Source organism: Lampetra planeri, chromosome 1 (assembly GCF_965212315.1).
Source record: "Lampetra planeri chromosome 1, kcLamPlan1.2.h2, whole genome shotgun sequence".
Classification (NCBI taxonomy): domain Eukaryota; kingdom Metazoa; phylum Chordata; class Hyperoartia; order Petromyzontiformes; family Petromyzontidae; genus Lampetra; species Lampetra planeri.
Window position 1 is genome coordinate 2,451,607 of NC_136107.1, and position 27,844 is coordinate 2,479,450.

At 44.7% G+C, this 27,844-nt stretch overlaps 1 protein-coding gene across 2 annotated transcripts; it reads left to right on the forward strand.

Moving 5' to 3' along the window:
• Positions 1 to 10,752: 10,752 nt before the first annotated feature.
• Positions 10,753 to 27,114, forward strand: LOC144726697 (activin receptor type-2B-like). 2 transcript variants are annotated; one of them, XM_078605551.1, is made up of 11 exons: positions 10,753 to 10,878; positions 14,200 to 14,401; positions 15,204 to 15,316; positions 18,239 to 18,390; positions 20,157 to 20,303; positions 21,044 to 21,187; positions 21,792 to 21,940; positions 22,307 to 22,421; positions 23,394 to 23,532; positions 24,088 to 24,218; positions 24,632 to 27,114. In XM_078605551.1, the coding sequence occupies exons 1-11, from the start codon at positions 10,821 to 10,823 to the stop codon at positions 24,878 to 24,880; spliced, it is 1,599 nt and encodes a 532-aa protein (XP_078461677.1). In that variant the 5' UTR covers positions 10,753 to 10,820; the 3' UTR covers positions 24,881 to 27,114. The 2 variants fall into 2 exon arrangements, with proteins under 2 accessions (XP_078461677.1, XP_078461764.1); XM_078605638.1 differs by having other exon boundaries at positions 18,239 to 18,357.
• The last annotated feature ends 730 nt before the right edge of the window (positions 27,115 to 27,844 follow it).

Sequence of the window (27,844 nt, forward strand, 5' to 3'; positions counted from 1 at the left end):
TGACACCTTTATTCAAGGCATCATGTTTGCAATAACCACAACACAAGTAGTCAAAAAAGCAAAAAAATGATGCCTTGAATAAAGGTGTCAGTTTTGTACCAGTTTAAAAGGGTAAAAACCTACTACTACATTTTGATCTCTTTAAAAACAATGGGCAAACATAAAAGGTTCATTTAAAAGCATGAATCAAACTACCTCCACGTAACCAGGTCCTGTACAGATACAAAGTTAAAGGCACAACCCTGCAATTCTTTGTAAGAGGCACTGTTGTAGAATGGTCCCCAATGGGGAGCCGTGGTGGCGAGATGTTAGCTACATCGCCTGGTGTGCAGGAGGTCGTGGGTTCGATGCAGACTCTGACTCCTGTATATATGGAGTTTGCGTGTCTCTCTCTCTCTCTCTGCATGGTCGCGTGGGCTTGTCCCCGGGTCCTCCGGTGTTTCCCTCCCACATTTAGAATCAACGCACGTGTAGAGTATATTTGGCTGCTGTAAATTCCAACGTGATAAGCCACTACGTTGGGCTATCATTCGTGGCCAGGTCGCTTCTGAGAATAATAGCTGCGTAGCTCAGTGGGCTTTTGCCTGGTAAAATACATAGAACATTTACTTGAGTCAATAGTGGGAGCTCCAGAGATAACCTCTCGAGAGTATGCTGGCCTACTCTTTGACGCGGTCCAGACGTCTTTGTAAGAGGAGAGAATGCCCCACGTTTCACGCCACCGCACGCGACCGCCCACTGTGGTAATTTATACAGCTGGGTGGACAGAGGCAGTGGGAGGTAGCGATGGGGGCATTACAACAACAAAAAAAACTTGCCCCATTGTTTGAAGTGCCACACCGGGAGATAGAATTGAAATGGCGACCTCTGGATTGCAAAGTAAAACGCGTAAAATGTATCCTTGTATGCAGTCTCGTTAAAAATAAAAAAACACGCATTTTAATCTGCTACCAAAATAATGAGCGGTGTACCTTATGGGAATACTTAATGAAGGGGCTGTTTTCATTGCACGGCTTAGAGTAATGAACAGAACTGCCTCTATTTGGCTCGCGTAGCGGTGGGTACTGAACGCCATAGGGTGGTGGTGGGCTGGTGACTGCGACCTCAGATGAACATTATGCAGCCAACGGCAGCCGTGTGCTACTTTTGCGCGGTTGGCTTGCCGCACCGAGGTTTGTTATCCAGCGGGGGCTCGTGAGATATTTTTTTTATATTAATGGAATGCGAAATGTAACAGGAACTGGAGTTTAAAGACATTGATCGCCTGTCGCTCCGTTGCATAAGGAGATGAAAAAACATCGAGGCAAAGCGTGACATTTTTGAAGATGTCACGTAAAACACCAACCTTGTTGTCCACCAATTACTCCACGTGGCAATAGCCAACGTCGTCGAAGTGATGTCCCGCTCAGTGATCAATGAGGCGGTGTTCATTTCCAGCCAGTGGTGGAAATTCCACGTTCCAATTGTAGGGGAGGTGAGTCTATCCATTAGACAACCGGCTGTTGACTTCCCCAACAAAGTCAATCCCCAAACCCGCACCACCGATTAACACGGTTGCTACGTACAGTGCGAAAGAAATTTAAAAAACAACGAAACTAGGGTTTCAACTCATAGCCTTCTGATTGAGATTCGCTTGCTTAATCGATGAGCCTCTTGACCGGTGGGCATGTCGCTGTAGATTAATCAAAATGGGGATCACGTGACAGACAGCGATGCAGCGTGCGTATGACTGAAACCGTCATTTGCACAGATCCATAACGGAATACTGTAATGCCATCTCTTTGGTTGATAAAATCGCGATGCAGGTGTTGTCGAGGCTTCGATGGCTCTTTAACGCTGCTCATAACCAGGGGCATATGTACGTGTTCGAACTTGCTGTCCGGGAATCATCATAAACTACATTTAAATTAAAAATAGCCGTACGCGTATTCATCCTCCATGAATTATCAGCGCGCAACCCTGCAATTGCGGACTTCTCTCTCACCAACGACAAAAACACCCCTAACAAAGGAGACCACGTGTCCTTCTCTTGGCACAATTGGAAGAATGCAGCGGCAGCTGAACCGTTGGACTTCACGCATCTGCGACAGTGAAAGGCTCCCCCCTCCCCCCCCCCAAAACGCGCCGCTCTGTGCGGTTGGCTCAATGCAAACAATTGCGAGCCGCGGGGGCGCCCGTGGCATCACGGCGCGCGAGAGGATGATCGGTCTGGCTGGAGGAGTGTGAGCGTTAAGAATGAATGATGGGCCTGGGAAAAACTCCGCCTCGCAGTGCGGTTACGTGCCCCTTGTCTCCCCCTCCCCTCCCCTCAAGGTCAGACCCCAGGGGCGTTCTTCTCGCGCACCGCCGTAAACACCTTGTAACGATGCTCATGGGGCATACTTTTAGTTTAAACTCACGGGTGCTGCATACACCGCTTTGTGCCCCCCACCCCTCCTCCTGTAATAAAATCTGCTTCTTTCGAGGGGCCACTGGCTTGACGTGGCGTGTAGCGCTCAGAGCTGTTCGCGCAAATTTGCGCTGCATACATCCGATTATTAGCACTGTCTATTATTAGAAGCATGCGTCCATTGCAGGCCTCCCGAGGAGCAATGCGTTTGGTTAGGGACACCCCATACCAGCCAGGTACTCAGCAAAAAAAGGCGATACGCGATGTGTGCTCCCTTCGCAACATCCGCACTGACCAGGGTGGTGAAGTATGGTCAAATAATACCCCGATGACTGACGCACCCAAACTGAATAAACTGGTTTCTTTCCCCCGCCCACAATTAAATCAATACCACATGTCTCTGTTAGGACATTAGGCGTCATTATTTTGGTATTTTACATTTTCAGAAAAAAGACGGCGGAAGAAATGTGTACCTTTGGATAGCAACGAATTGCGATTAATGGGACTACGTAATAAGAAAAAACTAATTTGTCTTCGTAAAAACGACTGCATTCGGGGAAGAGGTCGTGCAGATTCGAGGCTTTGGTCAGAACAGTTCGTTATGAATGATGAGTTGGTATTCATCTTGGACGCGAACAGTGGGAGGGAGTCATCACCGCAGATAGCCGGGGGAGGCAGATCCAGACAGTCGAGAGGGAGTGGGGGACAAGCCGGTGACCTCCCTAGACATGGGGGTTGGGAATTGTGGATTTGCGTAAAATTAGACGGGGCACGGTTTTCTATGCCTTGACGGATATCTTTATGACAATAAGGGCAATATCGTAGTTGCAGGTCACTATTGCAAAGCTCTCGGTTGGCACGGAATCTCGCTGAGAGTTTTAGTTGCAGTATATTTAGAGTATAACGGGGGGATTGAACGCACCTAAGGAAACGTCTCACGCGGAGATGGAGCTGCGAAAGCAGTTTGCGTGGAAGGATTGGGTGGATGAGATCACGGAACCATGAGATAACGACGGCTTGGGTGGGCCTTCGTCCAGCAGTGGATTGATCATGGTTTATGATGTTAATGAACAAAAGCATTATGTATGCTTGTATAAGTCAAAAAATAGCATTTCAGTAAAAATAAAGGAAAAATGTGAAAAGGCATTTCAACGAAAAACAGTAACCCATTTGCTGACGACGATCAGCAATGTTTTTCTTTCCTCCGTACATAAGTCCAGCACTGCGTCATGTTTGTTTCAAGTTTCTGGTTTGCAAATATTGAACTGCCCAAGTATTACAACACTTACTGTATTTAGAGTCTATCTTGTGATTTCACAACAATTGTACGGCGTCATGTCGCGGGAGGGCATTGTCAGTCGAGGCGTGCTGTGCTGTGAAAGTATATAAATGGGCATTCTTGTGCCTTGGCAGTTACAATGCGAAAGTGTGGGATATTTAGCGGCGTGTGAAATGCCCCACTGCCACCAGAGGATTACGCAGAGTGTGGCCCAGTGATTTGCATTAAATCACCAGGAGTCTGAAGTCTGAATGTAAAGCCTTTTTTTGTGTGTGGAAAATCTGTTTATGTTCTAGACATTCGGTGGTGGCGCTGGTCCATCGGGTGGGTGCGGGGGGAAGGGGACGAATACAATTACTTTTGGGAGCCCCTTTTTAATTTATAAAAGCTTAGCGAGATAAGATAGAATATATATTAAGTGAGATCTGAGAATTGTGGATAAAAATACAGATGTAGTGCCGTGACAGAAATGAGACGCAAACAAGATCGACGGGAGTGTTATGTTAATCGGCGTCTTGTGTTAATGGGAATTATGATGTTATCTATTAGACGCACCCATATTTTCTTTCACAAGTCTAAGGCCCCGTCAGTTGCTTGGGGATCTAAGATTATTACTTGATTTGGCGTTTGCTTTGTGCCACCCACTGTCGACGTCCGAACTGGATATTGCCTTTCCAAGTAATTTTTAAGCTCGTTTTGACTTTCGAATGGGAACTGTCATCTTCATAACTGTATCTTAGACAGGGACACAGAAAGTCGATATTATTTTCGTAGCCGCGTTTGCTCAAGTGATGCACGACGCAGTGGACACACGCGTGAAACACGAGGGGTGACAGTCCACTGCACACCGACACACAATCATAATTTGGTCCCGAGGGTCCTGTTTTTTGTAGTTCCCCTAAAACCTCAGCGCACACACACCTCACTGAAGCATTTTGGTATGAATGATGCCCCACATATAACCATAACGCGTCCCACTTTGAAGCTATAAATCAAATGTCCCATTGCTTGACTGTAGTGCGGCCAGCCTTTGGCAGTGCAAAGCGTATGAATCAACGACGTATTTATTCATGGGCGGGATGCGTTAATAACACATGGGTGACCTGTTTCGTCATTTAATCTCATGATGACTGTAATTGCTGTTTTATATTCTACTGTACACTCGTAAAAGTTAGGGTATAAATAATGCAGTGAAATTGAAGGATTTCAAGAAGTAAAAAAAACATACAAAAATGTCACCCAATTGTTGGCGTGACAAATTTTAAGCTCATATTTTCATGAAAGCCTACACGTGAATGTTGCATTGTTGTGAGTGTTGTGTGCTTTTCAGCTGTAAAGTCTCCAGCAACACGGAAGCAAGTAGCCTATCTTCATCAATTTGTTTGGACGTCCAAAATAAACACATCACCCAAACATCGCACCGCCTGGCTTTGACATACCTTGAATACAATCTCCTTCATGAATGAAGAATGAAAGACAAGCCACAGTAGTGTGACTGTGGCCATGTAACCCACACTACGGACCATGGAGTAAACCACTGTCATCTGTGCGCCTTCAACTAAGGAATAGCAAAACTACACGAACTAACTCTCTCCTGAAGCCCTCTCGCGGCTAGCAGACCTCGACATTGGCATATAGCTCCTAAAGTTATTGCCACACAGGAGATTAAAGTTTAATTTGCTCTCATAGCCATCAGTGCCTCGTACACAGTTTCTTTACAAAACCAAACTCTCTCGTTCTGGACCTCTGTCCGTCTTGTGTGATGCATGCACTAAAATCAGTGGCATTTCATTGCATTCATTCAACGTTATCCACGTTGTCATAATAGTGTAGAATGTTAGCAGTTATGTTCATTGCCAAAGGGATGCAGAATATCCCCTTTAATGACATGGAACCAAGTTGGGTTTTGTGAAAATCCCTTATAGTGAGTGGTCTCATCTGCAGTGTGGATTGCTGATGCACTAAAGTGCCGATTCCTGCCCAAAGACCACATTACACACGAACCACGCCTAACCGACGACAAGACACCGGCTGCGCTGTTTTCGTCAAGGGTGTGTGTGCATCGCCAATAACACATTATCCTGCGGAGGGAGCTGGTAGGAACGTTGGGTTGCTCGGTCAATGGCCAGGGTCAACGGCGGCGTGGTGTATTCCGCAAATATGCCCGACTGTGAGGGCGGGCACAAGCCGGCGTGAGTAGGTTAAACGTTGAGTTTTATAAGGGCACCACGGGGTGACCAGCCCCTCCCCACCCTCTCCACCCAGCCCCTCCCACCCCCCACCCAGCCCCTCCCCACCCTCCCCACCCAGCCCCTCCCAACCCTCTCCTCTCCACCCAGCCCCACCCTTCCCATTTTTGGATGCACGACGGACGGACACAATAATACCCTGTGGGCTGGTGTAACCTGGCGGTTCCTACCAGTAAAACAGTGGGCATGAGAGACGAGAATGCCGGGCAAACTTCTCCTCTCAGCTGAAGGGATTTTGAGTTGCCATATACTGGCATGGCCGAGTTGGGCTGGGACCAGGAGCTTGGCTCGACCCTCACATGCTGAAGGTCGATGTAGATGCAGAGCATCGATGACAATTTCACATTCAGGTGAATCTAACTGCTTCAGGAGCAGCGGAGCGTATCGCTGCGATGTCTCCGTCGTATTTTGTGGAGCGGGCATCTGCGTCGTTACCACAGTCGCGCACTGCTTGAGAGCTTTTAATTTTACATTCGTGCATCATCAGAGTATCCGCATCAGCTGCCATGGTTTGTGCAGTGGATGCGGTTTAGGGTGGAGCGTGGCATAAATGGAGTGGAAGATGGAAGCCTCGAGGCGGGCCGCTCTGTTAAGTGAGTAAATGACGACGAATGCGCCCCCCCTCAACGCAGCGACCGAACGTCAATCATCGACCCCCCCCCCCCACCGGGTCTCCGGAGCAACAACTCAAAGGTGGCTAATGAGGTGGCTCACCCAACGAATCGCTCACCAATTGTCTCTCGTAAGCGGGTGTTCAATTGCCGTACTTTAGCACGTGGAATGAAAGTTACGTAGATGCCATTGGTCGCCAGCGTAAATGGCAACCCGAGCACGCAGTACCGTGTGTCACGTGGGGTTCGAGGAGTGGTGGCACTGTGATTAGCGCACTGCACTCTGAAACCGGTGACCTGGGTTCGATTCTCACCCACAGCTAACCATTACTGTGAGTCTGTTTTTGGCCTCCCCTAGGTAGACTTATAGCCTTGCAAATTAGTAGCTGGCATGGTGTTTAGGGGCCGTCCATAAATGACGTCACGCGATTTTGGACAATTTTTTACCCCCCCCCCCCTCGTCACACGGCGTCACAAAAAGTCAGACCCCCCCTTAAACCATATTTGCATTTTAAAAATAAAATAATCGCTTTAAACTGTTGTCATTGTAGTGCGTATTTAATGTGGCGCTGCACTCTGATGTTGTAGGAGTGTTGTTATAACAATTCTATATTTATTTAAAGTTGCGCATTTTGATGTGACGTCACATTTCTCAACCCCCCCCCCCCTCGTCACACATCGTCACAAATGTCTGACCCCCCCCCCCCTAGGTGCGTGACGTCATTTATGGACGACCCCTTAGACATCAGCATTGGAGGGAGATGAAGGCAACCGGGCGTGACACCGGCCTCACCACCCCGCGAGCGTGGCTGTGTAGGGTTTATAGGTGCTCCCCAACAGTGCTTGCGGTCTACGTGGTAATGTGGGGGCATCTCTGGCTTTTGCAACGTTTCGCGCGATGGCCCTTCTTCATATGGCCCCCTTTATGTGCCTGCTATGAAGGACCCATTCTCAAAACGTATGGTTTCCTTTAAGGAGAAAGTGACCGTGCTGTGAATGTGAAGTTCAGTATCTTCATCATGTAACCCGACCTGCACTGCCTCCGAATTTCATACCCCGATTAGCACGGCTGACTACGTACGGCGCGAAAGAAGTTCAACACACATACTGCTCAGTTTAACACGTAGGCTTTCGCGACCAATATTATTCATAATCAACGTTTTTGGGTTTAGATCGCGTTATTTATAAATGTGTCGTAACCCTCCACCACCCGACACGGCCAATCAGTAAAAAAAGTGTCACGTTGACAAAAGACAAATTAGTTCACTGCTTTAGCCCACCGGTGTATTGAAGCGCGAAACCACAACATTTACAATTTGAGTACGATGTTTCGCTGGTAATTGCATCCAGCAGCAGCTCTATATAAGAACGGGAGACACAGCAGAGCCTCACCATTCTGGCGAATTGCCCGATGATGCTGGATGCAATTACCAGCGAAACGTCGTACTCAAATTGTAAATGTTGTGGTTTCACGATGCAACACACCGGTGGGCTAAAGCAGTGAACTAATTTGTCTTTTGTCAACGTGACACTTTTTTACTGATTGGCCGTGTCGGGTGGTGGAGGGTTACGACACATTTATAAATAACGCGATCTAAACCCAAAAACGTTGATTATGAACACATACTGCTCATTATGCACGCTTACACAGGAGGTACGGGCATTGTAAAGCATCTCCCGATGCCCATTGAGTGGATTACCAGATTCAAGCACATAGCGATTATAGTTTGCCAGTTGCTTCTCAAGCTTGGGCAAGGCAGAAATGCAGCAATAGCAGTTCCAGACGACACGAAGACAACACACAGGCTTAGATATCCCGGGGTTATTTTTTTTATAAGTCCCAGAGGGAGGAATCAACGAAGGGTGAGATAATAGGGTTTTTCCCCTTTTTTCTGGCAACAAAACTGAAACCTTTTTACGAGGAATCATGTGTGCATTAACCACACAACTTGTGGACAAAATGCAAACAAAAAACGCACTCTGATAATATATACATTGTCCTTGAAACTGATTGGTCCACACCAGAGACGGCTCTCTTTTGAGCCTTGTCTCAATTGGTGCTAGACCAGAGGACGCCAAAACAAAACAAAAACACGTCCAAAAAAAACAAAAACACGTCCTTGAAACTGACCAATCAGTTTCAAGGACAATGCATATATTATCAGTGTTTTTTTTTATTTAAAGCTTTCGTGACTGCAGGGATTCATATTCTTGGTTCTTTCGGTAAAGTCACGTAGAAGGGAAATAATAAAATAAAGAATATATAAAAATAAAAATTCTCACGTTTCGACTGCAACACAAGCAATCGTCATCAGGTGTGAAATCCACAGCAAATGTTCTTGCTTATATTTTTATTATTTTATTATTTCCCTTCTACGTGACTTTACCGAAAGAACCAAGAATATATAGTGTGTTTTTTGTTTGCATTTTGACCACAAGTTTTGTGGTTAATGCGCACATGATTCCTCGTAAAAAGGTTTCAGTTTTTTGCCAGAAAAGAGGGGAAAACCCCTATTATTATATTTTGGTACAGGCAAAAGGGGGTCTAATGATGGAGGGTGAGATATTTTGTGGAGCGTATGCTGTGATGTGTAACCAAAATCCAGTGAAATCCAGGCATCACCAAAAATCATGGAGGTGTGTTCTATGTGTTTCCTCCGGTGCACCTGAATAAGTCCAGGGAAGTGGAGATCGGAGTATTTTATCCTCCTCTGGTTGGTGAGGTTTGTACAGCGCACATTGGGATCGCTTTGAGCAACAAAGATCTGTGAGGCCAAAGGGAATGGGCGCGTCAGATTTGTGTCCATTTCTCGGGAAGGATGGATTGGTCACCCCGACCCGATTATAAACATGCGTTTAGATTAAGAGGATTTGGCTGCTATACATTTCCACATGATAAGCCACTTCGTCATCATGTGTGGCAGGGTCGCTTCTGAAAAATACGGTAATAGCCCAGTTGGCTTTACGTGGTAAAATAAAATATTTCTGTTTTATTTGGATATTTATTTAGTGATCTACTTAAATCATTCCTACAGATACTTTGAACTCATATCGTGTTTTTGTATTGTTTGTTGTTGTGACGTTCTGACCCCGTGCTCCTTGTGGACATCTGTGATTAAAAAAAGAGCTTTATAGCTCATCGGATTCCTCCTGCAGAAAAAAATACAGATTCTCATTATATTTTAAGTCTTTCAATTGATTCCAGACGATGTCGCTCCGCCTCATCTCCCGGGAGACCACGCCCCCCACAATACCTGCCCCGCCCCCTTTCCCCACTGCCACCGTCCTCCTCCCCCCTGCCCCCACCCCCGCACGCGCTTGGGCGCGAGAAACATCCGGGTCACGCGCACGTGACCGCGGGGGGTGGAGGTGGGGGTTCGGGTGGGTGAGGGGGGCGGAGGAGTTTTGGGTAGGGGGGCGGAGGGGGTGGGGGAGGCGGGGGATGGGTGGGTGGGTGGGGGGCTGCGGTGGGGGTTGTGTGTGGGGGGGGCGGAGGAGGGGGCGGGTTGGGGTGGGGGGGGTTGGGGTGTGGGGGGGGGTTGGGGTGGGGGGGGGTTGGGGTGTGGGGGGGGGTTGGGGTGGGGGGGGGTTGGGGTGGGGGGGGTTGGGGTGGGGGGTGGGGCAGGCGCCACTCGGCGCCATCTTGGACGCGAGCCCGCGCTGCGGGGGAGGCGGAGTGAGCGCCGGGCAGCTGAGGGGAGGCGGAGTGAGCGCGTCTCACGCGTGACAAGCAGACGACTCTCGGGGCTCGCTCATGCCGCCAGCGCCGCCAGCGCCGCCAGCGCCAGCACCCTTCTCCCGCCGTCTTCTCCGCGTTCCAGCCGCCGCCGCTGCTGCTGCTCGACTGCCAGATGGCACCGAACGGGCGCTGGCGATGAACACGGCGTGATCCAAGGGCCCCCTCGAGACCCCCCCCCCCTTGCCTCATCGTCTCCCCCCAGCCCCTCCCCTTCGTCCCCCCAGCCCCTCCCCGTCGTCCCCCAAGCCCCTCCCCCTCGTCCCCCCAGCCTTCCCCCTCGTACCCCCCAGCCCCGCCCCCTCGTCCCCCCCAGCCCCGCCCCCTCGTCCCCCCAGCCCCGCCCCCTCGTCCCCCCAGCCCCTCCCCCTCTCCACCCCAGCCCCCCTTCCCATCGCTTCCCCTTTGCTCTCAGCTCAAGTCACCCCCCCCCCAGCTTCACCCCCCCCCAGCTTCACCCCCCCCCAGCTTCACCCCCCCCCCCCAGCTTCACCCCCCCCTCGCCCCCCAGGTGCGCGTGCTGAGGGGCGGGGTTAGAGGGGGCCCTGGCCCCGCCATGGCCGCGTCGCGGTGCGCGCTGCTGCTGCTGATGATGGTGGTGCCGCTCGTCTCGGGTAAGTGGCAGTCCGCGGCTCGTTACTTTGTGTGTTTTGTATCGACGATGTTGTTTGTCGTTCTTCGTTGTTGTGTATCGACGCGGGGTGGTGGGGGGGGGGGAGTTGTTGCCGTAGTGGCGATTAGCGCCCGGTGGTGTCGTCTCGCTGGGCTTGGACCGTGGTGATGGTGTTGGTCAATCCTGGTGGCGGAAAGGGCAGCGGAGCCGAGGTAGTGGGGGGGCAAAGGTAATAATAGACGATGGGCAGTGCTGGCTGGGGGGCACGACCAAGCTATCGGTGAGGGAGATGATGGGCAGAGCTGGGGGGCTCAGGGGCAGAGGGGAAATTATCGGTGGTAATTAATGGGCACGGCTACAACGAGAAGGGTTGATGATGGGTTGACTGAGGTATGATCAGAAATTATCTGGGAATATAATCGATGAGAGAGATGGGCAAGGGCTGTGAGGCATGCCCCTGGTGGATTTGAGAGATAGAAATCACTGGGGCATGCCCACGGCCAAGGTTTATATAAATGTTATCTTCCTGCGAATGGCAATACGTGCAAGAAGCTTCTGCTAGCCACGAGTTCGTTCTGGATTTGAAGCTTTCGTGACTGCAGGAATCCATACTCTTTGGTTCTTTGTGTAAAGTCACGTAGGTAGAAAAATAATAGATCACGACGTTTCGATGGCAACACAAGCAGCCGTCATCAGGTGGGACAACCACAGCAAGAAAACAGCAGAACCAGAGGGTTCGTGTAGGTTTGCAATTCGTTGAAGGGAGCGTGCACGCTATGGTTATTTTTACAATGTGGCCTATGGTTTGTGCGGTTGCATGGTCAACATTCGCACTTGGTGGCGTGTCTTTAATTGCCCCTTTGATGCTGCGCGGCTGATGGTGTTACACCACCAATGTCTTCGAGCCGTGAATGTCAAAAAGACCAAGAAGAGGGCGACGTTTTGGGTTATCGAACGAGAGAGGTGGTGGGGGGGAGGGTTGTTTTCCCTTCATTATGGGACGTCCCCGTTGTTTTAACTCTGTTCGCGCCAGCGTTCTTGCGGATCTGGGTGAGATTTTATGATGGCGACAACAGCGCGATTTCCAGGAATGGTGATCGGGATGACTCGATGGGCGAGCGAGGTGGTTGTCGTTTTTAAACGAGCCCAAAAAAATACGAAAACTCCTTTGCAGTTTGCACATCTCTGCGGATATTTGGTGGCAGAATGTTTACCAGTAAGGGGGAGCCCAGGGGATTGGTGTCGGTTTCAAGTGTCCCGGTGATGATGCGATGTTGCGTGATATAATTGTGCATCTCGCAGTTTTGTGTACAAGCTCCTTGGCCCATGCCTTCGCTCAATACTCTGCCACTGACTAGATCAGTGAGCTGGTGACAATTTCCAGCGTATCAGCGGAGGCACCCAATGTCTTTCCTGCAAGTTTCTGGATGCAGGGTGATCTTTGATTTTCTTTTCACATATCCGTTTTATGTGGGGGCTTTAAGGCCAGGCTTTTATACGTGATAACCCCTAGAAATAAATTGTAGTTGCGTCTTAGCTCACTCGGCTACCACAGGACACATTAAGGGTGGCATTTGTGACATGAATATTCAGGTGTAAGGCACGTGTGGTGGTTTTGGAAGGCTTTCGTTGGACTATCAAGTGATGTAAATATGCCTCCAAATATATGTAGATCAGCAGTTAAGAGTTATTGCCATTGTACTCGCGGTGTATTATTGCCCTGTAGAGCACGGACTATGTCATCTGCATGTATGAACTTGCGAGATGATGTCAATGGCAGGTCACTTATATTCGTTAGGTGAGGGGGGAGATTGGCAAGCCGGGCTCGGCCCATGTAATACCTATAAACATTAGTTAGTGAAGAGATTTGTACTGTACAGAAATGTCTTCAAATAGTATGGAGATATACATCTAAGCATGCATTACTTCGAACCAACTAATTGTGTGCATGTGCCTCTTACACATGGCTTAAAATCCCATTGGGATGAAAGAGATGCTTAATTATGGAATGAAACAATGCTGGCCTCTGTCTAAGAGCATCGAGCAAAACGGCACGCAAAGCACGTGAGGTCATGCCATGATTCCACCAAACTCCCGTCCCGCATCATATACATTCGTCTTATGACCATATGACCTCGTTACATGTTCAAAAACATGCCAGATGCACAGAGTGAGTACACGACAACAACATCATGCGCGCGTGCACGCGTGCAACACGCGCGACTATTTTGAGTTATCTTCTGTTTGCGCTGTTTGGTCGTGATGGCAATCTGTGAACTTTGTATCTCCACGGGGAGGTGAGGTTTGTTTTATCACTCGCGTGTGCCTGTAAACATTTCCTTTAGCTTTGTGTATACCCATTTATAAAATAAGTTGTCACGTGAAATGACTCGGATCATTTTGTTTTCAATCTTATAAGTACGGTAATGTGCTTTATGGGAGATTACGTTCATGAGTATTTCCCGTCGGTATCTGGAATACATAGAGTTGAGTACAGTATATGTAATGGAATCACAGAGTACTATAACTCATAGCTGTTTGCCATAGCAATGGGTTATTGATTTTATAATAACTCTTGCAACAATTTGCGCTTGGTGGTACTCGTATTTGTAGAATGATAATATTTAGTCGCTAGAGCACGTAACTTTGTTGTAGATTTAGTCACTGATGTCAATTGGGTATGTATGTTGAACTTCGCTTTCGCACTTATCAGAGGTGCGGGGGAAGGACAAACTAAACACAAAAATCAGCTCTTGAACAGTGAAAGTAACCATGGTTTGTGTCCGTTAACCATTGCATTAATTACAGTACTTGTAAAATAAGCAATATCAATGAGCAGAGTTTGATTTACAAACTTCCTTTTCCAGTTGTTCAAATGTAACAAGTGTTGAATAGCTCTAAATATGTGCTAAGATGCAGTCACATGTGTGTCGGCTTAACATGGTTTATGGATTCATATTGTACCTTTTAATATTTGTAATGTTTATTGCAGGATTATTACAAAGTTAATGTTTCTATTAAAACTAAATCTAAGTTTTAATGTGTGTTTTACATTGGTTGAAGTGGTGACACTTAGCTATGAACGTGGTGACCTCAGATTGATTCCCATCCAAAGCCAACATCCGTGCGAGCCATATCTGGACTAATCTTGGCACTCCCCCCATTCACCAAAGCTCACCGACCAGCATCATGAACTATGGCCAAAGACGCCCCATGACTGACACAGTACGGAGACTTAAGCAGTGGTTAGATCTGTAAATACGTAGGGGGAGGGGGGGGCGTTGTCTGGTTCCCTCTGATTGGACTTTTCATTTTTTTACAGCGGCCAGTGTGTTGGAGAGCCACACCACAGAGTGCGAGTACTTCAACGCACACTGGCAGAGGTACAACACCAGCCGCAGTGGCACCGAGGGGTGCGAGGGCGACAAGCGGAAGCACTGCTTCGCCTCCTGGACCAACAATTCGGGCAGCGTGGAGCTTGTGCGTAAGGGTTGCTGGCTCGACGACTTCAACTGCTATAACAGGTCTGCGCTGCGGGATGGACACCTGCTGTTTCATATTGCCGCGGTCAAACGGGAAACTGGCCTGTCGACGACTGCAATTTCCAAATAGTGCGTCATATTTCACTGTGGAAATCTTGTGAACTAATGGAAGTGTAAAGGTATTTATAAAAAAAAATTGCAAAAAATTGGGTGAAGTGACGTGCATAATCCTCCTTTGAAAATTATAGCAAGAGTCACTTGCGAGATGTTAACTTCCTTGCCTGGTAAAACGGAGGTCGTGGATTCGATCCCGACCCTGACAGACTGCTGTATATTTGGAGTTTGCGTGTTCTCCCTGTGGTCATGTGGATTTTTCTCCGAGTTCCTCCGGTTTTTCCCGCCACATGTAGAAACATGAAAAGCTCCTTCGTGCAGCTATCATTTATGGCCAAGTCACTTCTGAAGAAGAGCGATAGTTGATAGCTCAGTGGGCCTGAACTGCTAAAATAAAAATAGTAAGTCTAAACATCTCGTTCAGTTTCGTTTTAAAAATGGAGAACTTTCCTTTAAAAAATAACTGTTGATTGTTCTGTAGCTCTGGCTGACATGACATTTGGCTGTGCATACCCACAAAGCTTTCACAGTCAATGGCTACATGTAAATCTCATTAAGGGAAGCCCGTTTTTATTGCTGTTTAATATACCCTCACTTTATTAAAATATTCCCACCTCATTTTGAACACAATTAGTTGCAACGCTTGAGTGCTTGATAGAAATAGAAGGTTCATTAGGGCTCTCTGTTGCATTGTTTTGACGACTATGTATTTACATGTTTCATTCTGCAGAGGGGAGTGCACTGAAACTAAGGAAACGCCGAGCGTTTTCTTCTGCTGCTGCGAGGGGAATTTCTGCAACAAGAAGTTCAACCATATTCCCGTCATTCAACAAGCGACAACAGGTCCGTTTAAAACATTGCTTCCAAATGCAATAGCAATGCAAATTGTCTTCTAAGGCCCTAAAAAACGAGATCGCCGAGAGGGAATGGCCAGACATCAAGTCTGTGTGGTTAATGTAGACATGAGTCCTTGCAAAAGATTTCCATTTGGTGTTTTAACATCTTAACACCTGCTTTATTGCCAGAAAGGGTAAAACCTATTCTTATGGATTCATGTATCCAATATGTGCCGGTCTTTGTGTTATTCTCTTGTGCACTTGGGTATATTCCTGGTATTCTGGGTTCACACTAAACACTCCTTTAGGCATTGGCCTTGACTTCTCAATGTAGGACCCACCTGAAAAATCTCGTTATGTTTTTGTCAGTGCACTAATGGCATTCTAGCATCATGCTGATCAAATGTGTGTTGTGTTTTTACAGTTGATTTACATGTTTATTCTCGTTTAATTATATGCAAACATCGTCAGTAAATTTATGTTGATGGTGCAGGTTAGTGTTTAATTTAGCTTTCATCTGTTTTTAATTGGGTAACTAGAATAGGCCCAATACATTTATATTCCAAGCGCCCTGTAGGATGGTACTTTATTAAAAATGCAAATGCGACCTATAATTATCTGGTCTTGGAAGGAACTCAATGACCTATGTATGGATGTGTCGTATATTTCACTTTTCTCCTGTTTATGAATGCATGTCTATCATATGTTCCTTGAAGAGCTCGTTCCTTTTCAATAGTATACATGCAAATTGTATTTATATTCCAAATAATGCCTGGTATTGTTAATGTTTCATCTACCATTAATGTGTTTCTAGCACAAGAGATTACTAATCTTGATATTAAAAAAAATAATTGTTTCCCGTGCTTAGTTAATCCCCTCAGAGTTGTAAAAAGTGCAATACAAAATATGCGGATTGAACGTAAAATTCCTTTTACCAAGAAGAAGACGGCTACTTGAACCATTTCTGTTGTCAATCCTGAGCCCATTGGCATATGGTTCTGCTCCCGTTTTGTCTTAATTGTTTTAATTAATTGATGGGTTGGATTGCAGCCCTCGGGCATTTAACACCACAATTGCATAATTAAATCCTTTTCATGAGACCCAGCATGACAATAAATATTTTGAGTTTGGTTGGCGAAACATTTTAGGTGATGTTAAGATATCTCTGCCCTTTGGCTTGATGTTCTTTTTTATCTTCTTGGCCAAAGAAACCACATTTGTTGTTAGTTTTTTTATTTCTGTCAATCTCTATTTGTATACATTTTGGAAACATCCTGGCAGTCGATGGGTGCTAGTTTTGAGTGTTCATGGCTTGTAGTCAATGTTCCACGACAATCATTTTCATATTTTACCAAGGATTGAGTTACTCTGTTTTGTGACCGCTTGAGAACACTTGTCAAATAGGTTTACGATAGAGAGTGGGAGAGCCATGGATATAACATTACATTTTAAATGATGTGGGATTGCACAACACTGCTTTGGCAAAGGAACTATGGCTTCAAATGTCTGATTCGTGTTGTTGAAATTTTTTCACACTACGTAACCAACCGTGCAAATCGGAGGTGTGGGGGGGGGACAACAAACACACAAACAAAATGAATAGGTGACGTTTCAGGCAAAGGGCCGATTTTAATGGGGATGCACTCTCGTTGAACATGGAATATTTTTTTTTATATCTTATTAGTGTAGCAATAGCATTTACAGATGTAACCCATCGCTTCATACATTCGATACCCGTTTTATATTCAGTAGTGCTAATCAAATACCCGTTGAACATTTAACGGTTGTACAGTAATATATTTTACAGGTGTTCAGTTCAACCTACATGTACTTTTGTGGTACAAGAGCTGTTGTAAACGCATCAGGGTGGACCTTGGTCATGGAACAAAAACTACAGCAAGATTGTTTTTATGGCTCTAAGAATGTTTTAAGACCATGTAGCATTGGACATTTCCACATCATGAAAAATATAACACCTTTGAGTGTCAAAGTGATTTACAGCTCAAAGGAGCATTAAAGCTGTGCACATCTCCTTTTACATCCCTCTCAGCCAGTGGTGGACAATTTACATTCCTATCCGGGGGCGAGCCTATTCATCGGACAACCACTGTTGATTTCCCCACAAAGTGGTACCAACTTTATAGACCCCCAGAGGGATGATGGGCAGAGTCAACCTCCAACCAGCATTAAACTCTCAACCTGATTACGACGCTACCCTTGAGACACCAGGCCGGAGACTTTCACATTTTATCACAGGCTGTGATGTATTGCTTTTATAATTAATAAAATTAAAACATACATGTAGTTTAGATGTATGCAGCATAATGTTTATCTCGAATTAATCAAATTCTTAAATGTATTGTTTAATATGTAATCCGACTGAATGGAGCTTTTAATGGAGTACTGAACTCGCAATAAGTGTTAATCTAATGGGTTGAATCATCTCTCTGGAGGTACAGAGATGGGTCCTTTTCAGAGGGATGTGGTATTCATCTTCTTGGTTCTTTCGGTAAAGTCACGTAGAATGGAAATAATAAAATTATAAAATAATTATCACGACGTTTCGGCCACAACGCTGTCTCCCCGACAGACCTGTTCTTCACCTGAGGACGGCTGCTTGCGTTGTGGCCGAAACGTCGTGAGAATTATTTTATAATGTTTTATTTTATTATTTTATTATTGCCATTATACGTGACTTTACCGAATAAACCAAGAAGATGAATCCCTGCAGTCACGAAAGCTTTAAATCGGATGTGGTATTGTCAACATCTCAGGGCCACCAATAGAGATGTGAGCACTATCTCAACACCAACTGGTGGGTGTATGGAGACACTTAGGACCTCACTCTACACGAAACAAAATGTCCACATGCCTGGTGTTGTGTAAGCTGCTAAGGTGTTGCTCTGGTGTGGTGGTGGTGGTGTGGTAGGTCCAGTAGCAGTGAGCAGCCGCCCAAGTGCATTTAACACCGCAGTCTACTCCTTCATCCCCATCCTGGCCGTCTCCCTGGTAGCACTGCTGGTCGTTTGGGTGTATCGCCAGCGCAAGGTACCCTATGCCCAAGTGGAAGCACCCTCCGAGGTAACGCTGCCAAGTCCTTGTTTTGTCTCTCAAAATAAGTCCGTAACACAGATGCGAGAAACGACTTGTTGCGTCAAACATTTGAATGACAGCTTCTAAACGATTGCTCAATCAGATTAGGGCATTAAGCGTGTGGATATATATAATACATTAAACGGTGGATTATTCGTATGATTGTATAGGAGTATTCTCTACAATGCACTCTGACGGTTGTTATGTGGGTTATGATTAATTTTAGATTAATTTCGAGAAGTTTATTTTCTTCGTATAATATGGTGTTTTGAGCATTCTAGGCCTCAGATCATTTACGTGTTGCTACAATATCACATTCTGTTGGAGATTCCTTGGTACACTTCACATCAAAAGGGGGGAATTGATGCCCTCTCGTGGTATTTTTGAACAGCGTAATGTTGGGAATGCTTTCTTTAGAGCAATCAACTCGAATAACTGCACAATGCGTAGCGTTTGAATTGTGGTTCACATATGTTTGGCATTTTGCCATCTCAGCAGGTGGCAAGCCCACTCCATACTTTTTCAGCCAGACTGGATTTTTTTTCCTTTGTGGCAAACATGGTTATTTAGTTAATAAAACAAATATATGTAATGTAATGATGAGGACATTTGGCAGTCTCTTAATGTCTCAATCTGTTGGGTTTTCCGGTGCAAGTTAACATGCGTAAAAAGCTAATAGTGCTAATGGAAGCAGATGTTCATGCAGGTGGCAGATGAATTCAACATTTCAGCAGGGAGGATTGTAATTCATGGTAAAGGTTTTTTTTATGTTGTTGTAAAGACACACACTACTTTAGCTGATGCATGTATATTAACGTGCACTTTAAATAATGTATGGGTTACAAAATGGAGTTGAGGAATCAAGGTAACATCATACATTACACTATGGGAACCTCATTTGCCAGTAAAAATATGATAATTGGTTCTTTACCCTTCTATCTGGCAACAAAACTGACACCTTTTTACAAGGAGTAATGTTTGCATAGACCGCAATACCTGCAGTCATAATACAAACAAAAGAACATAACTCTGATAATGTGCACTGTCCTCAACTTTAAGGACAGTGCACATTATCAGAGTTATGTTTCTTTGTTTGTATTATGACTGCAGGTATTGCGGTCTATGCAAACATGACTCCTTGTAAAAAGGTGTCAGTTTTGTTGCCAGATAGAAGGGTAAAGAACCAATTATCATCATACATTACGTTCAGACAGGGTTAGACAACAGGCATCCACCAATGATCAAACAGTCCCCTTTACAGATTATGTTGAATTCAAAATGTATTAATCCCCCCCCCACAACAGCAGGTTGTAGTGGGGAAGCAGATAAAAGACACAATGGATCATTTATTAATCTCTGCATGTGGAGTGAATGATCTGAAACATTTTGTATTTACTCATACAGTGCATATTTTCTGGAGAATGTATCTTTGAATAACCTGTGTAGCAATAGGTAAAGCTAATCTTTGTTCAATCCTGTCCGTTGTAATAAGATAAATCTCGTGAAATTTAAATATGTTAGAAGCTGGATATAAGACCACCTCTTTAGAGTAAGGCCAGGTGTGCTTGTATTCAAGAGTGGCTGTACCAGAAGTTGGCCTTTTTTATTCCCAATTTTTGCTTATCAGAACCATAACGTGTGCTTACATCCATTCCTCAGCTGTTCGCCTTGTTTCTCGGTAAAGAGCTATCTCAAAGATCTCACACACGAATGTTGCGACCATCTCCACTTTTGGTGACTCCCGATTGTGGCAGGAGGAACCTAATGGAGCGTCATCACCACCTCTGGCTGAGCTCAAGCCCGTCCAACTGATTGAAGTTAAGGCCATGGGCCACTTTGGTTCGGTGTGGAAAGCCCGCCTCCTTGGTGACCATGTGGCAGTGAAGATATTCACCGTTAAGGTATAGAATATTTTCAGTTTTCCATGATAACCAGAGAAAGATGACTGCATCGCGCGCTTTCAGATGCCCTTCTGCGGCTATCTGGAACTCTCTTCCTTCCAATATTATAAAGCCGCTGGAGTTTAGCAGTTTAAAATTTAGGTTGAAAACTCATTTCTTTAGAACTGTGTTTAGTTTGTTGTCCTTGCCTTTACCTCCGGTTAGCACGGTTGGCTATGTACGGTGCAAAATAAGTCCGACATACATACGATATGTTTTCTGTCCAGTAATTGAAACGATAAAATGCACGTTTTCCACTGAATGAGTTTTGACTTGATTTTACACTGAAGCCTAACTGGGATCCCTCTAGCTATTTGAGTGTTTTTAATCTATTAGAAATGTTTTTTCTTATCCTCTTTGGTTCTTATTCTTGGATCTTATGGTAAAGTCACGTAGAAGGGAAATAATAAAGAACCAAGAATATGAATCCCTGCGGTCACGAAAGCTTTAAATCAAAATCTCTTTGGTTCTTTCGGTAAAGTCACGTAGGTAAAACATAACAATACCAACGTGACTTTACCGAAAGAACCAAAGAGTATGGATCCTTGCAGTCACGAAAACTTGTAATCTAGAATATTTTCTTATCCATTCACCTATCTGAAATGTCATTTATCTACGTTTGTGCAGGTTTGTGTAACGTACATCGTCACGGGGTGTGTAATTGTGCCATCTGCTCATATTTTTATGTTTACTTGCCACAGGAGAGACGCTCATGGGAGAATGAAATTGATATCTTCAAAACGGCTGGAGTGACACATGAAAACCTGCTGCATTTCATTGCTGCTGAGAAGCGTGTGTCAGGGCTTGACACCGAGTACTGGCTTATCACCACGTTCCATGAGAAGGTACGGTTGGTCGCATTGGTAAACCTTTAATGTTGACAATTTACAGGCAGTATATGATACCTTATCAATGAACCTGAGCATTGCAACCCAAAAGTAAAATCCATTAACTTTTATTCATGCAGCTAGCAGATTTTTTTTCTCTCAAATTGACTACAAGATAAATGTTACTTCTGAATTTCTATAAACTAGATGAGAGATATTTTAGAAATGTGCTTATACAGTTCTCAATATTTTGTGAAGAGCATATTTTACACGCTTTTTAGTGTATTGTGTTACTATTCTTTGCCATTGATTGTGGCCAATTAAATAATTAAACACAATGCTCTCATTTACTAAATTCAGATAAAATCGTATTTTGGATTTATCAGCCAATTCCCTCTGGACCATTGATTCCCAGTTGCATTTGTTTAAGCAGGCAAACTCTGGACAAGTCTAGACTTTGAGGCTCATTCGCAAAGTGTGGCCTATTGCACAAGTGCTGCTGGCTTACTTGATATGATAGTTTTAATACTACTTGGCAGTAAACCTCCTGTACAATAATGTAAAGTTTGCACGGAAGATGGAAGAGACCGGCTGAACTTGCAATCTTGGCTCATGTGTGCAGGGATCTCTGGCGGAGTACCTTAAAGGCAACGTGCTGTCATGGAGGGAGCTTTGCCATGTGGCAGAGACGATGGCCCGGGGTCTGGCCTTCCTACATGAGGATATTGTCAGCCCCAAGGGAGAACTCATTAAGCCTGCCATTGCACACAGGTTAATTGGGCATCATCAGCTGTTTGCCTTGCCCCACCATTCTGCTCGTTCGAATGCTATTCAATGTTTTATGCTCTGTGATTTAGCCAGACTTACATTGCGGTTGAGATAAGAAGCCACGAGGAAGATGTATCTGATACATTAATTCTTGTCTTTTATATTTGTGAAGCAATATGCCATTAAAATTAATAGTTTTTCATTATTGCATTTATCAATGTTACCTTTTGACACAACTCATGACTTCTCGTAGTTTTATTTATTCTTGTATAGATTTTAGCATGGTACATCACATGATGCAATGAACATGTTATGTATTACATGTGCATTTATTTGAAATTGCTGCTTGTCCGATATGTTGACATGTAGGGACATAAAGAGTCGGAATATTCTGCTTAAGGGGGACCTTACAGCTTGCATCGCAGACTTTGGATTGGCAGTCAAATTTGCACCGGGCAAACCTGCGGGTGATACCCATGGGCAGGTACGTTACCAAACATTGCTTGTTGTCAATGTCATATTGTCAATGTTTTAGTTGATATTTTATTCCAAAAACACTTTTTTACATCTGTTAAAGTTCCAAAACAACATTGCGAAAATGTTTAAATGTACATTGTAATAAGCTCACTGACGTAGATGGTTCCAAAAAAAGAAATAAAGGTTTTAAACTGGACTATGCATGCCTTAGTTGTGTACGGCATCATGTAGAGATGAACAACAGCAACAAAAGCTATAAATGAAGGTCTAGGTTTTTTAGCCATTCAGCGTGTCGGTTGTGAGCTGGTCCATTGCTTTGCACACTAATTTACATTTCTTATACTTGAGAGATTTCATAATCATGGTTTTATCCGATTGGTAAAACAATGTTTGTCAATAGCAGAATGAGGTACTGCATTAATTGGGGTAAATGTATTGCAATAATGCTGCTTTGGCGATGCCAACATCAGTTGGTGGCATTTGAGAAAATAATTTCAGAATAGCAGTGTTCAGATATGTAAATGTTTACAATGTAACTTAATATGAAATGTAGCATTTCGAGTTTTCGTATGCTGTCAGATATAAAAATGTAAAAAAAAAAATTTGCTTGCACTATTAATACATTGAATTGTAGACATTGCAATATTCAAATGTATTAAACGTGCTACTCAGTAAATTAGTTGACATTGACGCAGCTATCAAGGCTGTGAATTTTTTATAATTTATTTGTGAAGTAACACTTGTTGCAAAGCTTGATTTGGATGCGACTCAAACAATAGTTTCGTTGAAACGATTGTAAGACACTGCGTTCAATCGTGGCCTTGATGGGACCTACTGTTGTAACTTTTGATAAGTGGGACGCATTGTATGACTTAGCGTGGCACTTCATCATTTGGTGTTGCTTGCCACACAGTCTACTGCCAGGCTAATGTCTTGCAGCAGAAGGACTCTACGTGTGGGTGGGGTGTTCTCATTTCAGGTGGGTACCCTGCGCTACATGGCCCCCGAAATACTGGAGGGAGCCATCCACTTCCAACGCGACTCTTTCTTGCGCATCGATGTTTATGCATTGGGCCTAGTGCTCTGGGAGCTTGCCTGGCGCTGCACAGTTATCGAAGGTATGCTGCAATCGCGAGTGCTTGCGTTGAGCGCTTTTTGAGCAACAATACGTTTAATGTCTCGTGTTACAGAACAAGCAAAGTTTATTCACTCCTGTAAAAAATATTGTCTTGTTAATTTCACTTGCCACTGATCCATAGTTCTACATTGTATTAGTTCTTAAACCATCGATCCTAATGGCACTGTACTTATCCTTCACTGATATACATCGGCATATTTGGAAAGCAGAACAGCAGCTGTTGTTATTTCCAATGTGTCTCCTGGTAAAGCACCACTGTGTAATTATAATTAAAGTCTGTTTTGAATTGCGTGCTTGCCATTTGTGAGTACTTCTAATTCTTGATGGTATTTACTGCATTGTGCATGCTAAAAACGTGTTACTTTTCAAGGCAATAGCTACACTATTTACAAGAATATCACAATCTGTTTACTTACAAGTAATTCAAAAACCTTTACCGTGTGCCTTTAAAAATTCCTGTGTAATTGTTGAGCTTATGTTTCACTGTGACACCATGATTTGTGATGATTGTGATGGTGTTTCTTACCAATTCCAGAACCAGTGGGTGAATTCTCACTCCCGTTTGAGGAGGAGTTAGGGAAACATCTCTCCCTGGAGGAAATGCAGGACCTGGTGGTGCAGAAGAGGGTCCGGCCCACAATTAAAGATTGTTGGAGGAAACATCCGGTACACACCTGCTCGTTTTCCAAAAAATCTCAATATATGATCGCAATCTTTCTCCATTTGGGATTATACATGGCAAATGCCACCCCCCTATTTGGCAGGCGAATACCTGTTTGCGGCCCAGGTTCTGAGTCACCCCAAAAGTGGGGACAGCTACCACTGGAGGTGCCTTCTCAAATATTTGAGATGCGATGTTGAGCGCTTGAGATGCTCCTTCTCATAGGACGCTATATCAAAAACAAGTCGTACGGCAAGAACAACGAGTTTTATTCGTACAATCTCTCTCGGCCCTCATGTGCAACAGCTACCAAGTGGTTAGTGTATATAAACGTCACCGTGATTATTAGTTGTTGATTGCAAAAAAAAAAAAAGCTTATCGTTTAAAATCCGAATTGGTTCTATTGCGTCATTTCCAGGGCATGTCTCTGTTGTGCGAGACCATGGAGGAATGCTGGGATCACGAGGCCGAGGCCCGGCTCTCAGCCGGCTGTGTGGAGGAGCGCGTGCAGACCATGCGCAGGATATCCAGCAGCAGCAGCGGTGGCGGCGGCGGAAACAACAACGCTGGCAGCACAGGCCCTGTTGATGACGGCACCGCTGTGTTGGCAATGGCCATTTCGTCGCTGGCCAATGGACACCTTGCAGTCGAGCGGCTGCAAATTTAATAACACTCTTGCTTTGTGGAGAATTTTTTCCGCCGAAGAAAACTTTTAAAGTTTGCTCATTGAGTCATTGAGTCCCCCTTTCTCCAAGCCGAACCTTCGCAAGTCACCACACGTTCTTAACCCTGGTGTGGAAAGTACTTTTTTTTTCTTCTGAGAATTACTGTGAAAATCTTACACTGGGAATAATTCTGGACTATATCCTCAGCAGTTTCAAAATGGGACGGAGTACCATGCGTGTAAATATGTATTCTGTAACGACTGAAGCAGATGCGGTGCTTCACCAAGGCTCATGCCAACACCTCAAAAACATAGGTATATGTTCCCAATTTGTGTCTCTTATCAGTGTATGTAAACTAAACTAGGTCAGGAATTTTTTTTATTATTTTAGACTGTGTCATTGGGAAAGAAAATAACAACCCATTGTGGGAAGCGGCTCACCAATTTTCAGAATTGTAAAATGTGTAGTGGTTTTTTTTATCTGCTCTCTTCATCTTTCATTTGCTGTGAAAATGTTTTTGTTTGTTTTCACGGCACATTTAGAAACGTGTGCCAACATGCCAGCAGGACACTACGTCAAGTGCAACATGCAGCAAGCAAAGTAGATCGTCGGTCCCCCCCCCCTCCTCTCTGTGCCAAAGTGCAGTTGGCAAGGACTGAATGGAACGCCCACCCGCTTTTGCGAGAAATCTTTGTCAAGAGGCAGCTGTGGGATAAGCTCAGCGAAGACGTGCTGAGTTCGTGAGCACATGTTGCCCAGCAAATCCACCTTTCTTGACCGGAACAAACCGCAGCATTTATTTGCATCCACACTTATTTCGCGGTTGTGTATAGCGTTACCCATGATCAACGAAGCTCACCACCGGGAACATGGTCATTCGTGGTTATGCGATGATCTTACAACGAGCTGTGTTGTGGTTTTCAATCTTTTAAGTTTTACTCTTGTGCATTAAATGCCATTTCTGAATGCTCATTTGTAACCATGAGCTCTACAACGTTTCCTTAATTTAACACTCACGTTTTGAATTTCTAAACTTGACCCAAAATATTCTCATTTCATTTTAATTCAGGTCAATAAAGATTGCTAAAGATGTTTGTAAAACAGATGGGTTGCCATATTATTCAGGTAGTAGATAACCTAACGGGCTTAAGTTATGGTTATGTGCGCAGTACTGTAATGGCTAACGTTTCTGCTTATATATTTGCTCTCGCTGTACAAACTGCTCATGAAAAACACGATTCAAGCGCCTGCATACAACGGGGTGTTTCAGTTTGTAAAGCATTTTTGCATTTTGTGCTTTGGCCAACAAGATAATATATGGTCATTTTTACATCTCACTTTTAACAGGTTGCTGTCAGCCACTGTATCCGTTAATTCTCTTCAAACGTTGATGTTGAATCTGCGTACACTCGGACAATAGGCCGTACATCTTCAACTATGCAGAGCCACAACATCGGTAGATGTTAAGCCATTGAAACTTCATCGAGGTCTCACTCCAGTACAGTATTCGAATGTGTGACATTGCATTTTGTGTTGATATCAGCATAAGTAACCAACTCAATGTTAATTTTCATGCTACTGCACGAGGTACAAAAAAAAGTTGCAAAACCTGCATGCCGAGTGCATATCTCAGGGTGCATGAGCTGCCTTCAGGCTTGTTAACCATGACTGCACTGCACGTCACTGGTTACATTCACCACCAAAGTGTTCAATCGCATCACCATTCATTGAGATACTGAACACGAACGAGCACGCAAAGACTCAACACTGCATTGTTAAGTTTGCAATGCCACAAATATTGCACGTATGGTTACCTATTTGCTGTATGCCTGATCTTTTGAAAATACCATCCCTGCTCATCATACCTCGTTTTTACCAATGCTGTATGGTACGAAAAATGGTGGTAACTTGAAATAATATTTCATGGTGTTGTGTTAACCATTTGGCATCGTTAGGAACTACCGATTCCTCCTTGTGCACACTGCTTTTCTTTGACGGCCCAATTTTCGAAGCCCACTGCACTGTTGCTCATCCATCCGTTTTCAGAGGTATAATTGTACAGACTGCAGGTGAAACAACTTTGTCGGCGATATCGTTCAACATAGCTGCTGTATTAGAAAGACTTTATAATATACACTACTTATAAAAAAAATGTAAATAGTATGTAATGTGAAAAAAGCAATTTTTGTACATTACCATTAATGTAAATGAGTAGTAAATGTCCTACTTATGTGCACTGGCCTGTTGTCTGCCTTTTTAGCTACACGTGCATCTGTTTTGCGTTTCGTCATGCTACATCAGAGAAAAAAAAATATTTAACAATTTTGGATGTCTGTAAAATGGCACAGTGGTCAATGCACAGCGCTGTTCACCTGGATGACTTTGCCGATTCGTGGCACCAGAGCCGGCCCTAGACCTTTGGGGGCCCTAAGCAAAATTTGGTTGGAGGCCCCTTTGATGTATGATTTTTTTCACCCACTAGCTAGCAGTGACTCTAGGGGGCCCTCTGCTGGCCACGGGGCCCTTTGCAATTGCAAGGGTCGCTTAGTGGCTGGGCCGGCTCTGCGTGGCACACAGTCAACATCAGTGGTCAGTCTATATTTTAACCGGTCCTGGGCCCCTTTCACAAACGCACACTGACCAGCCTGGTGAAGTGTGATCAACCGCCACCACCCGTATGACATGATAAGGCTTTCAACACTGGATTGATGCAAAGGCTGTACTGACTTGTTATTGAAGCGTCTTAACCAGGCCCCCCATATGGAGACTACAACGCATGCGGGTTGATGATCGCAGGGAGTGGAGGCATATATTTAGAGACCCACGTACACAACTAATTTTAACTGCATTGGATATGAACCAAATAACTTCTGATAACAACACGGGCTATGTTTAGCTACGGCCCGTTTGAAACATCTTTTGGAGGCAGGAAACGTGAGCGCGATAAGCATCTGCTTGTTGTTTTC

What these genes read in the sequence shown, in the direction of transcription:
- LOC144726697 (XM_078605551.1), top strand. Translation starts at nt 10,821, where the DNA reads ATGGCCGCGTCGCGGTGCGCGCTGCTGCTGCTGATGATGGTGGTGCCG. An exon ending in CATTCAACAAGCGACAACAG is followed by an intron (nt 15,317 to 18,238) that starts GTCCGTTTAAAA and finishes GTGGTGTGGTAG; the next exon opens with GTCCAGTAGCAGTGAGCAGC. An exon ending in TGAAGATATTCACCGTTAAG is followed by an intron (nt 20,304 to 21,043) that starts GTATAGAATATT and finishes TACTTGCCACAG; the next exon opens with GAGAGACGCTCATGGGAGAA.